The 14,114-nt window shown below is 49.0% G+C and overlaps 1 protein-coding gene across 3 annotated transcripts in view; it reads right to left on the bottom strand.

The window, feature by feature from the left end:
* The window catches only part of LOC141089042 (spindle assembly abnormal protein 6 homolog), a 134,085-nt gene extending 120,754 nt beyond the window's left edge, over nucleotides 1-13,331 (bottom strand). For 2 of the 3 annotated variants that reach the window (XM_073575311.1, XM_073575313.1), the window contains exon 1: nucleotides 13,136-13,331. In XM_073575311.1, the coding sequence (XP_073431412.1) occupies nucleotides 13,136-13,311 (176 nt within the window). In that variant the 5' untranslated portion in view covers nucleotides 13,312-13,331. Of the gene's footprint in view, nucleotides 1-13,029; nucleotides 13,059-13,135 lie in introns of those variants that run through there. The other variant, XM_073575312.1, reaches the window with a different exon arrangement.
* Between the last annotated feature and the right edge of the window lie 783 nt (nucleotides 13,332-14,114).

The following is a 14,114-nucleotide window of genomic DNA, read 5'->3' as shown; positions in this document are numbered from 1 at the left end:
GGACACAGTGGTCATTACACCACATACCCCGCCCCTCTGTTCAAACTTGTGGGGTTGAACACACAATCTTACACCAGGATCTCGAGACCGTGCACACATTACACCTTGCCCCACCGGTCGAGAGAACCGTCTCCATCTGTCATACGGCCTCATCTCTGCATTAGGCCTCCCCCGCCCCAAGCGGTCAGAATATCGGTCATTGTCTTTGACCCTCCATTTGCAGTCTGTCTGCATCATCAGACACTGTTTAGTCACCACCCTCCTAGAGTGCGCTTCGTCACCTGACCGTTCTCCCACTGACCGGCTCTCCCGGTTGGTACGGTCATCAGTCTTAATCGGTCCTACTGTCTGGCCTGAGTCTGACCCATTCAGTGTCTCACAGGAACTGCTGTCTCTCAGCCTCGCACGGCCCATCGTACTGCCACTTTCTGACATTCTTCGGCCTCCTGCCATGTCACTACTTGGAGGAACCCTTTGGGTCCTTACATCTTGGGTTGGAGGCGGCCGCCACCTGGTATTCCGTACTTCTTTATTAATTCGCTGACGGTCCAGCCTCAACTGCTCAATTTCTTGCAGGTACCCCACCCGATACTCCACGAGCATCCGAAAATCTCTCAGGCTCTCCATGGAGCCAACCACGATGATGGGAATTCTACCCACTTCACTGGATACCGGGTCTTCATCATCAGGAGGGATCCTCACCCTCATCACACCGGAGATATTCATGAGGTCTTGCATCACCTTCCCGGATCTTCCCATGATTCTCCCAATCAGAGCTTTGGGTACCGGAACCACATCTTTCCGCAAACCCCGCCGATCCATAGCCTCACTTGCTATCTCTAGGCATCGAGCAGCCTTCACATTACTCTGCCTAACCAATTGTTTGACACGTAGACACTGCAAATGCATCTCTTTCAGGACAGCTACTCGGTTTGATGTATCTTCTCTGGCTGATACTATCACTAACTGCCGAGTCTCAGGTGCCCAGTGCACATCACACGCCTTGACCGCCTCTTTGAAAGCTCCATGCACACCTTCCCCAGCACAGGCTTCTTGCATGTCCTCTGGTACATCAATCACAGACTGGAAGGTCATGGTCTTGCTCTCTTCCTGGACCGAAGGATCTGGCTTTACCACGGACACTTCCCTCACTACAGTTGCCCCGACCGGGTGACTGTCTTCTTTAGTTCTTAACCCACCAACTTCACACGATGGGATCACTTCATGTCCCTTTGCCACGATGGCTACTGGCAGTTCTGTCTTATTATCACTCGCGTTCACCCGCGGTAAGTCTTCGTCCAACTTCTCTCGCAGAAGACTTTTTACTACTCCTCTGAGTTCCTCCATCTCTTCCTTGAGGTTCTTGTTCACACTTTGCCAGGTGGACAGGTGACCTCTGAGCTCCAAGACTTCTCTCTCGAGCTCCTCGACCCTGTGCTCGGCCATTTGTCTCAGTACGCTTTCTCGTTTGACATGTTCATCCACCTCTTCTCTGAGGGCCTGATTCAGTCCTTGCCACATTACCATGTGACCTTTGAGCTCAGAGACTTCTTTCTCTAGCCCTGCTATTCTGTGCTCCCTGTCTCTCTCAGAGCCACAGTCACCCCCAGAGTCTGAGTCATCCCTCCAGTTACTCACTAACCGTGTGAGTACTTTAGCCGTCTTATCCACCAGGTCAGTGCCAGTTTTGTCACGAGATGTCTGGTCCGTCCGTTGGGCTGACATACCCCTTTTCCCGGTCACTTCCACCTCTGACCTTTCCACGTCAGGAGCCATCACCGTCTTCGTATTGGTTAGCCCAACAGTAGGAATGTCTCCACCCTCCTGGCATATATCATCAAACCTGACAAAGTCCCGGCCCCACTCCAAGGCATACACTAAGTCTGATGGTATACTGCCCCCTTGGCACTCACTGCCTTCGAGACCCTCAAACATTATTGTCTACCGCATAGTTCACTGTGACCCCATGTGCACAGCGAACCTGGACCATTTTCTCAGTCAGACAGAAAGTGAGAGGAGTTCCTACCAGCGTCACCTGACTCTTTGAGTCCAACCGTCCCGAGATCCCTTCCCGGTGTAGCATCACGGAACACACTTGCGGCCAGTCATCACTCGGAAAGAATATCCCACATTCTGGAAATGACATACATGAACACTGCAGTTTCGCAGACATACCCACTGAGCCAACCAGTGCTGCCATTTCATCAAACTCGGCCCCTTTCTGGACCACCACCCCAATTTGGGTTACCGCCTCCCTCTGAGACTCCACCCCTTTTTGGGTTACCGCCCCAATTTGGGACTCCACCCCCTTTTGGGACTCCACTTCTTTTTTGGCTACCACCCCAATTTGGGATTCCACCCCTTTTTGGGCTACCACCCCGGTTTGGGTCACCGCCCCCTTTTCGGACTCCACCCCCTTTCGGGATCTCCCCATGTCTGTTATACCGGTCTTCTCAGACCACAGTTCACACCACACAGTTTGTCTCTCACGATACCACACAAGTCCTTGCTGGCACCACCACAGCTCCTGCTGTCACCGATCACCGGCACCATCGGCTGCTGTTCACACACACAGCGGCTGGAGTCACTGCAGCTCCTACTGCGCCGTCTTCGTGGACCCGCCGATCCACCGGAAGCCGCTTGTCACCTTCATGGCCCCACCGAGCCACATCAAGCCGCTTGTCACCTTCTTGACTCCCACTGAGCCACGGCAGGCTGAGTCGAGAAAAAAGAAGAAAAAAAACACACCACAAAAACTCCAAAACTCACGTGTCCTGACTGTGTGCTATTCAGGACGCTCCTGTCTCCACTTGAGACCGTCCAACACACAGGGCGCACCGGGTGCGATTCAGGGAGCGACCCTCCTCCCAGGGTCTCCCCACACACCGGCCTCACCAGGTTCAGGGGCTTGGCGGGTGCTCTTCAGGACATCTGTCTCCGCCTGAGACTGCCCAACACTCGCGCCTCACCAGGTCCAAGGTCACACCACGTGCTCCTGGGATCCGACTCTGCTCCCAGGGCTGACCCTCCAGGACCTTTCCTCACTGGACCCTCCAGGTACACTGTCTTCCTCACTGACCCAGGTCAGTACCACACGAACAGCTGTCGGATACCTGTGTCGGCCACATGGGTCACCGTTTTACTCATTGACCCAGGTCAGTACCACACGAACACCAGTCCGTTTCTCCTGTGTCGCCCACACAGGTCCTCGGGTACCTCTTCTCCACATAGGCACCATAGCAATCACCAGTCTCTTTCTCCTGGGGAAGCAGCCGCACTGAGCTCACCGATCCGGACAGCGCCTTACTCACTAGGCCGCCCCACGGTTTCCATAACCACAGCCGGACAGTGGCTTCCCCACTTGCAGGCTGTCACAGACTCTGCTCACACGTGGCCGGTCAGCAGCACATCACACGGCTTCCACAACCGTCAGCCCTCCTGGCTCAGCGTTGCTCTTTGCCACCGAATTTTGCCGTCCTTATCCGTTGCTCACAGCAACAAGGCTACACCACTGCCCATAGCCTTCTCCACCAATTGTGAGGTAGCGCTGTTATTCAAGGTTGGGGGACACTCGCTTGGCAGCCACACAATCAGATCCAGCTCGGGTTTTCATAAGCCATAACAGTCCATGAGGTTTATTTGCCATCATAAACCACAGCAGCAATATACAACAGCACAGCTTCCATTATATAGCTTCACATGACAGCATAGCGTCCATTATACAGGCTATTTAGCCCCAGGGTTATCTCACCCACGTCAGGGTTCCCATATGGCTGTTTCTCCAGGCTGCAGACATCCACTCACTCCTCAGGGACTCTCAGACACTGGCCGCCATTACCCACACAGCCGCTCCACAGGCTGTTAGTGAGGAGATCCTTCTCCTCACGGGACCTTCCAAACTGGACCAATCAGGTCCCAGCATTCACTCTTGTGACCTACCCTGGCTACGTTATATGGTCCGTAGCCACGCCCCCTGGGTCACATGGCTATGAACTCATCACAGGTCCTTCACCTACTCACACAGCCTTTTACTATAGGTGTTATCAGACACACCCCTGGGTGGGTTTGTGGGCAGCTCGAACCCACCCATCTCTCCAGCTGCCTGAAGGCTTCTCCCTAACACATAGGCACGACAGATCAGCTCTGCTGATCAGCACATAACCAAGCCTTCATCTCAAAGCCACCCACTTTGAGACACACCACGGCCACTCCGTATTCTGCCACTCATCCTCTCTCTTGGGACATCCACACAGCGCCCCCTAGTGGACACAGTGGTCATTACACCACAGGGGTCATAGTTGTGAATTAGAATTTATATTTGGAATGGTGGGTTACATAATAACTAATTATATTAATGGTGGGTGCACATCTGTATTCAGCTGCGTAGTGTTAAAGTTGGGGAATAAGTGGGGAATGTTCTCTGGACGCGGGGCTCTGGATAACTATGTGTTATTTTCTGCACAGACGAGTCTTGGCTGGAAGAAGTGATGGCAATCTGCGCTGGATGAAGAAGAAAAGCAAAGATGAAGGACTTACCTATACACTGACACTATACACTATGTACAGAGTTCCTGCGTAAACTGACAGTTATGGTAATTTTATTTAAATTAATGATCAGCATAGTATTCGGTCACTATGTGGTGGTAATATGTGATCTGGTCATGGTGTGGCAGTATTTGTTCCTTGTATGTGGTATTATTCAGTTACTATGTGATGGTAATACGTGTTGGTATTTGTTCATTGTATGTGGTATTATTCAGTTACTATGTGGTGGTAATACGTGGTGGAATTTTTTTCCTTGTATGTGGTATAATTCAGTTACTATGTGGTCTGGTCATGGTGTTGCGGTATTTGTCCCTTGTATGTAGTATTATTGGTCAATATAAAAAAAAATGTACACAACATTCCCTTAAAGAAAAAAAGAAAAATATACCTAAAAAGAGTTTGGGATATTTTAAGAAATGTTTCATAGGTTAGAGTTGAGTAGAGTCCGGCCAAAAGAGTCTACCTTGTCAAGGTGACAGGTTTAAAAATATCTTTCGGCCAAAACAAAATCTGATGGCTATGTATGTAATATGGTGTTCGATGGGAACTGTTAATGTGTGGTTGCTGATGACTTGGTGCAGAAATATATTTCCAAGAGTGGGCGGTGGGACTGTGGAAGGTCCGAGGGGTGGAGGCAGAGCTGGTGTAGAGCTTGGGTGGAGTCTCAAGTGAGCCCAAAAATGTTGTCAGCAGTCCTGACTGTATCTAGACAGGAGTGGCATGAAAGTGCCAAAAGGGTCTCAGTCAATTCATTATAGGGAATTCACACTTTAGTAATGGATCTATATTTTCAAACACAAACATTATGGATTTTTTTTAATTTCTTTTACTTGTGCAACCCTGTTGTTAGACGGTGAGAAGGATGGTCATGTGTTTCTCCCTTGACTAGAAAAATGGTTATAGCCTGTGTATGTGAAAAAGTGTTTTATATTGCATAGAACCATGTACGCACCAAGGTGTATGGTTAATGCATTGCTATAATATGTGGATTAGAATGTGTTCTGATAAATGTATTATACAGGGAAAGGTTAATAATAGTACATAGGACATAGGTTAAGATTTAGCTATAATATGTGATCAGGTATAGTGCAGTGGCGGGCACAATAAATTCAGTAAGTAGAAAGGTTTAGGATAGAAACCGCTCCACTGTGGGAGGGACAGAGACACTTAACAAGAGGAACACTTCATGGTTAGTGTAGTCAGAGGAAGAGATTAGATGCAAAGAGTGAAGGACTGAGGGCACGAGGAGCATGGGCTGTTCAGCAACAAGAAAACGTCAGTCACAAACTCAGGGTAGGCATTCCTGGAACGTCCAAGCCTACAGTCCAACTGAGGCACTTAGAAGTGTGTTTAATTATCTTCCTAGGAGAAGAAGTTGGACAGGGAATCGCATAAGGCAGTTGAGGAGGGACTCATAGAAGCTGCAGAGCTGGACAGAGTATTCCAGGAGTCAGAGATGCCAGAGAAGGAAGGGATAGCTCAGCGTGAGCAAACAGTGGACAACAGAACGTGCTGTGCTATGGACTTTGTAATTGGAAAGTGTGAGCCCAATACGGCATGTTTCAATGTGATGAAAATGGACAGTTAAGTAAACTTCTTTAAAACGAGTTTTCATGTCCCTAACGTGTGTACGGCTGCACCTGAAGTTTAAGAACCACAGACTGCAGAAGCCTGTGACCAAGACGTGAGTTTTATGCACCACATGCATAGCACAGGAGACCATTTATTTGAAGGATGCCAGGGTATGTGAACACAGCAGCCCCTCGCACATGAATATAGCCCTAAGCACGTTACGCATGTTAAGCATGTTTACGTTCTATATTTGTTCAGTATTTTGTTTGGAATTATCAGTTTTCCATACAGATTCATTCCTTTTCAGTAATGAATAAACAAAGTAAAGTACAATGTAAATGAATGAGTTTTTAAAACCTTACAGAGGAGGCAAAGAAAAGTCTTAGGGTTTGTCTCCACGTTCTGTTTAGGCAGTGCTTTGGACGCAGCTCCGTCCAAACATGCTGAATCACCGCATCCTATACATAGAAAGTGATATTTACCTTGTGGAGACTGAGAGTCTTTGCAAGAAAAATAGACATGCTGCGGGCCATAAAGATGTGCCGCATGTGCGTATACGCAGGTCTGCCACCTGCATCTTTGAACAAATAGTGAATATGGGATTTCATAAAATCCGCTACACTATGCTGTAACATCTGTGGCTGTACACAGCGTCCAATCCGCAGCAAATACTGAACGTGGAAACATACCCTTATGCAGATTTTAGACAGGGTGCACATGTCCCAATAATTACACATTGTACAAACTTGAATCTAAAGGGATTGTCTGGTCAACAGACGAAAAAGTCGGCAGTCACTCTGCGACATGGAATTGCACGTATGTGATTTGTATCCTTGTAGTTATATGCCAACTAGACTCACTTTTCCCAATTCTCACGTGGCCACAAGTATACAAGTCAAATGTGTGTTTTTCACCCGCATGGGGAACACAAGGGAATGTTAACAGCATGTGCATCCCACAGGCTTTACTGCTGAAACCGTACAACCAGCTTAAGGCCATGTTCCCATGTGGCACAAATAATGCGCTTTTTTTCTGCTGCTTTTAATTGTTCAAGCAAAGTGAATGTGATTTCTTGAAAACTCAGGCCCGTTATCCATTGAAAAACAGAATTCATCATCTTTACTCTACCCCTCCACCAGACCTATCCATCAAAGTCAATGGCTGCTCACTTTCCCCAGTCTTGCACGCTCGGTGCCTTGGGGTGATCCTTGACTCTGCCCTCTCTTTCAAACCACATATCCAAGCCCTTGCCTCCTCCTGCCGCTTCAAACTCAAAAATATTTCTCGGATCCGTGCATTCCTCAGCCATGAAACCACAAAAACACTAGTGCATGCCCTTATCTCCCACCTCGACTACTGCAACCTCCTACTCTCTGGCCTCCCCTCTATCACTCTGGCACCACTCCAGTCCATCCTACACTCTGCTGCCCGACTAATCCACCTGTCTCCCCGCTATTCCCCAGCCTCCCCCCCTATGCCAGGCCCTTCACTGGCTCCCTATTGCCCAGAGGCTCCAGTTCAAAACCGTAACCATGACATACAAAGCCATCCACAACCTGTCTCCTCCATACATCTGTGACATGGTCTCCCGGTACCTACCCGCACGCAACCTTCGATCCTCTTAAGATCTCCTCCTCTACTCCCCTCTTATTTCTTCTTCCCACAACCACATACAAGACTTCTCCCATGCTTCCCCCATACTCTGGAACACTCTGCCACAACACATCAGACTCTCACCATCAACGGAAACCTTCAAGAACGTGAAGACCCACCTGTTCCGACAAACCTACAGCCTGCAATGACCCACAGTCTTCTGAACCACCGCACAACCAGCTCTACCCTCTCCTAGTGTATCTTCACCCATCCGTGTAGACTGTGAGCCCTCGTGGGCAGGGTCCCCTCTCCTTATGTACTTGTGTGCCCCTTGTCTTACACATGTTTATTGTACTTGTCTATATTTCCCCTTTTCATATGTAAAGCGCCATGGAATAAATGGCGCTATATAAATGTACTGTATAATAATAATAATAATAATAATAATAATAACTGTGCGCTTTTTGGAGCTTTTTTTCTCTACAGATTTAAATTGCAGAATTCCAGTATTTCTGCACTAAAAAAAATGCATTTAATCTGCATAAAAAAAACACATAAAAAATGCGATAACAAAAGCATATTGTTATTGTATATTCTGCTGAAAAAAAACAAGAGCCCTCACTCTTTGGGAAATGCATATTAGCCGCGGCATTTATCAGTTGCAAACAGTGAAATCGTAAGTGAGAATCCACAAAACAAGTTGCCTTGCGCTGGTAAACATACGCTGCAGATCATTTTTATGCATCTACAATAATGGTAGTGCAATACAGTATACTGCCGATTTGTCACATGGCATATCGGCAATACACACTTGACATTTATCAACATAGCATTCAAATGTTTGGTTGCAGAAAATCCAATCCACAGTGGCAAAAAAATCCTCCAATTTGTGCTTTTTTTGTTGTAGAAGTTTGGTAGATTTTACCCTTTGCATTACAAAAGAGTGAAATCCGCAGTCTCAATTGACAATACAGTCTGAAGTCCCGCAGCGCAGGTCTATTTACACCGCAGATGTTTAATGTTGCATGTGGATGAGATTTGGGGAAAATGCATCCACAATGACGCTAATGGAACACGCTGTGTAGTTTGCACCCAAAAAAATTCAGATCTGACTACCATATCTGTCCCAAGCATCAACCCTTCAAAAGGCAGATTTAGTAAAACATATAAAACTCGGTTAACCCAAGTTTGCCGAAAGGTAAGGAATTTAGGAATACCACCATATCTATATACAGTAATACTCTGTACTTCTAAGGCATCCGCTACAACTCTAAGTTGTGCGCCCCACACACTGGCACAGTGGCATTGCAGATGATGGCCACTTTTAAGGCATAGAGGCAAAAAAATGGGTCACATAGATGCCCATCAATGAAGACACGTCATAACACCTGACTGAACACGTCATATCTATAGATAGCGAGCACAAGCCATAATAATATCTGTACCTATAGATGTCCATCACTGCATTAATGTATTACCTGTACCTAGAGATGCCACCACTGAATGTTATATCTGTACCAACAGATGGCCACCAATGAGCACATGCTGTAATAACATCTGTACTTACAGAAGGCCATCACTGAACATGCGCTGTGATAATACCGGTACCGACAGATGGCCATCACTGGACATGCGCTGTGATAATGCCGATACCGACAGATGGCCATCGCTGGACATGCGCTGTGATAATACCGGTACCGACAGATGGCCATCACTGGACATGCGTTGTGATAATGCCGATACCGACAGATGGCCATCACTGAACATGCGCTGTGATAATACCGGTACCGACAGATGGCCATCACTGGACATGCGTTGTGATAATGCCGATACCGACAGATGGCCATCGCTGGACATGCGCTGTGATAATGCCGATACCGACAGATGGCCATCACTGAACATGCGCTGTGATAATACCGGTACCGACAGATGGCCATCACTGGACATGCGTTGTGATAATGCCGATACCGACAGATGGCCATCGCTGGACATGCGCTGTGATAATGCCGATACCGACAGATGGCCATCACTGGACATGCGCTGTGATAATACCGGTACCCACAGATGGCCATCCCTGGACATGCGCTGTGAAAATACCGGTACCGACAGATGGCCATCACTGGACATGTGCTGTGATAATGCCGATACCGACAGATGGCCATCGCTGGACATGCGCTGTGATAATGCCGATACCGACAGATGGCCATCACTGGACATGCGCTGTGATAATACCGGTACCGACAGATGGCCATCACTGGACATACGCTGTAATAATGCCGGTACCGACAGATGGCCATCACTGGACATGTGCTGTGATAATACCGGTACCGACAGAAGGCAATCACTGGACATGCGCTGTGATAATACCGGTACCGACAGATGGCCATCACTGGACATGCGCTGTGATAATACCGGTACCGACAGATGGCCATCACTGGACATGCACTGTGATAATGCCGGTATCATACATATACAGTAGATGCCCATCACTGAGCACATGCTGTAATAATTTTATATATATATATATATATATATATATATATATAGATGCCCATCACTGGGCACACACACAGCAATACTGTCAGTACATATAGATGCCCATCACTCATAACATGCTGTAATAACACCTGTACCTATAGGTGCCCATTACTAGACACATGATGTAATAACTACCTATAAATGCCCACTGAGCACATGCTGAAATAATACTTGTACCCACAGATTGCCACCACTGAGCACACGCTGTGATAATACCGGTACCTATAGATTCCCATCACTGAGCATATGATGTACCTATAGATGCCCATTACTGAGCATATGATGTACCTATAGATGCCCATCACAAGACCCAGTCACATAATAACCGTACCTATAGAGGCTCAGTAGTGAGCACAGCCTGTAATGATACCCTTACCTAGATGCCCATCACTGGGCACATGCTGCAATAGCATCCTTACCTATAGCTGCCCGTCACTGGGCACATGCTGTAATGATACCTATAGATGCCCATCAGTGGGCAAACAATAATGACATCTATAGATGCCCATTACTGAACATACACTGGACCTATAGATGCCCATCACTGAGCACATGCAATAATAATCATACATATAGATGCTCATCACTGAGCACATGCTGTAATAACATCTGTACCTATAGGTGCCCATTACTAGACACATGTAATAACTCTACCTATAGATACCCATCACTGAGCACATGTAATAACTGTACCGATGTCCATCACTGGCCACACGTGGTACCTATAGATACCCATCACTGACCACACACTGTACCTATAGATGTCTATTAAGTAAAAGCTGTAATAACACCTGCAGATGCCCATCACTGAGCACATGCTATAATGACACCTGTACTGATAGATCATCACCGGGCACACGCCGTACCTATAGATGCCCATCACCGGGCACACACCGTACCTATAGATGCCCATCACCGAGTACACGCCGTACCTATAGATGCCCATCACCGGGCACACGCCGTACCTATAGATGCCCATCACCGGGCACTCGCTGTACCTATAGATGTCCATCATTGGGCACACGCAGTACCTATAGATGTCAATCACTGGGCACACGCAGTACCTATAGATGCCCATCACTGGGCACACGCAGTACCTATAGATGCCCATCACTGGGCACACGCAGTACCTATAGATGCCCATCACTGGGCACACGCAGTACCTATAGATGCCCATCACTGGGCACACACAGTACCTATAGATGCCCATCACTGGGCACACACAGTACCTATAGATACCCATCACTGGGCACACACAGTACCTATAGATACCCATCACTGGGCACACGCCGTACCTATAGATGCCCATCACTGGGCACACGCCGTACCTATAGATGCCCATCACTGGGCACACGCCGTACCTATAGATGCCCATCACTGGGCACACGCCGTACCTATAGATGCCCATCACTGGGCACACACCGTACCTATAGATGCCCATCACTGGGCACACACTGTACCTATAGATGCCCATCACTGGACACACACTGCACCTATAGATGCCCATCACTGGGCACACGCAGTATCTATAGATGCCCATCACTGGGCACACGCAGTACCTATAGATGCCCATCACTGGGCACACGCAGTACCTATAGATGTCCATCACTGGGCACACGCAGTACCTATAGATGTCCATCACTGGGCACACGCAGTACCTATAGATGTCCATCACTGGGCACACACTCTACCTATAGATGTCCATCACTGGGCACACGCAGTACCTATCGATGCCCATCACTGGGCACACGCAGTACCTATAGATGCCCATCACTGGACACACGCAGTACCTATAGATGCCCATCACTGGGCACACGCAGTACCTATAGATGTCCATCACTGGACACACGCAGTACCTATAGATGTCCATCACTGGGCACACACTCTACCTATAGATGTCCATCACTCTGGCACACGCAGTACCTATAGATGCCCATCACTGGGCACACGCAGTACCTATAGATGCCCATCACTGAGCACACGCAGTACCTATAGGTGCCCATCACTGGGCACACACAGTACCTATAGATGCCCATCACCGGGCACACACAGTACCTATAGATGCCCATCACTGGGCACACGCAGTACCTATAGATGCCCATCACCGGGCACACGCAGTACCTATAGATGCCCATCACCGGGCACACGCAGTACCCATAGATGCCCATCACTGGACACACGCTGTGCCTATAGATGCCCATCACTGGGCACACACTGTACCTATAGATGCCCATCACTGGGCACACACCGTACCTATAGATGCCCATCATTGGGCACTCGCCGTACCTATAGTTGCCCATCACTGGGCACACACTGTACCTATAGATGCCCATCATTGGGCACTCGCCGTACCTATAGTTGCCCATCACTGGACACACACTGCACCTATAGATGCCCATCACTGGGCACACGCTGTGCCTATAGAAGCCCATCACTGGGCACACGCTGTGCCTATAGATGCCCATCACTGGGCACACGCTGCGCCTATAGATGCCCATCACTGGGCACACACTGCGCCTATAGATGCCCATCACTGGGCACACACTGTGCCTATAGATGCCCATCACTGGGCACACACTGTGCCTATAGATGCCCATCACTGGGCACACACTGTGCCTATAGATGCCCATCACTGGGCACACACTGTGCCTATAGATGCCCATCACTGGGCACACACTGTGCCTATAGATGCCCATCACTGGGCACACACTGTGCCTATAGATGCCCATCACTGGGCACACACTGTGCCTATAGATGCCCATCACTGGGCACACACTGTACCTATAGAAGCCCATCAATGCACACATGCCATCTAACGTGTGCCCGTCCAGGTCCTGCAGTATACACACAGGTGGGTCTCCTCACTGGTGCAGCCACGTCTTCTTACCTCTCCTCACAGTCCCGGCATTTAATAATAATGGAGACAACTTTACAGAAGAGTTCTTCCACCATGGTGCCGCCGTCCCCTCCTACACGTACATGTCCCGCTGGCTCCCGGGCTGGGGTCTCGCACAGACCGGCACCTGTCAGCGGCCATACAGCGGCGCCAGCGCTCGGCACCATGCTCGCCGGGGGGACTGACGCGCCTCACCTTGGCCGCTCTGCTCCTCCCACGTTACCTTCCCCCTTCCCTCAGCCTCAGCTCCCGTGGGGATTCGCGCCACCTTCCCGCCGCCCGCAGCTCTCTGGTCTTTCCGTGTCTCACTGCAGGTCACCTCGGGGCAGGTGTGCACACAGGGGCTGGGAGGGAGCCCATTACTCAGGGCGCAGCCATTCCTTCTGCTAGATTCCTGTCCGTCTTCGTGTCCTCCTCATGGTAATGTCCTGATGCAGGTGACTAGGCTGGGGTGACTGGACCTGCAGCCCAGAAATGGCTCCAGACACCTACTGCCATGTTACTATTTGGCCGGGGTCACACTGGCGAGGAATACGGCCGTGTGAGAGGCGCTAAAAGCACGCATTAGACACGGACCAATGATTCCCTATGGGGTCCCTCGCACCAGCCGTATATTTCTCATCCGTATTCTACGGTCTGTGCCAATCGCAGCATGCTGCGATTGTCAGCGTAATACGCCAATGCAAGTCTATGGGTGTGCAAAAAATACGGATTACACACGGACCACACATGTGACTTGTGGGAAATACGCAGGTCTTTTGGCTGGTGACAGGAAATGGGCCAATCCATCATCAGGAAGCCTGGACATGCAAATGAGCTCAAAAAGTGCTCCAGACATCCAGGAAGTACGCCTCCACGGAGTACAGCAGCAGCATGGCGTCCACTTACATTAATGTGGAAATGTTAATAGTCCTGGTGCAGGAGCTTCCCGAACTATGGGACCAACATGATGCCCATTATTCCAACCGGG

The sequence above is a fragment of the Dendrobates tinctorius genome, unplaced genomic scaffold, assembly GCF_039654945.1.
Source record: "Dendrobates tinctorius isolate UK_male_01 unplaced genomic scaffold, ASM3965494v1 ptg000044l, whole genome shotgun sequence".
Taxonomy (NCBI): Eukaryota; Metazoa; Chordata; class Amphibia; order Anura; family Dendrobatidae; genus Dendrobates; species Dendrobates tinctorius.
The sequence above is the reverse complement of the archived record's forward strand: the minus strand, read 5'-3'. Positions and strand labels throughout refer to the sequence as shown.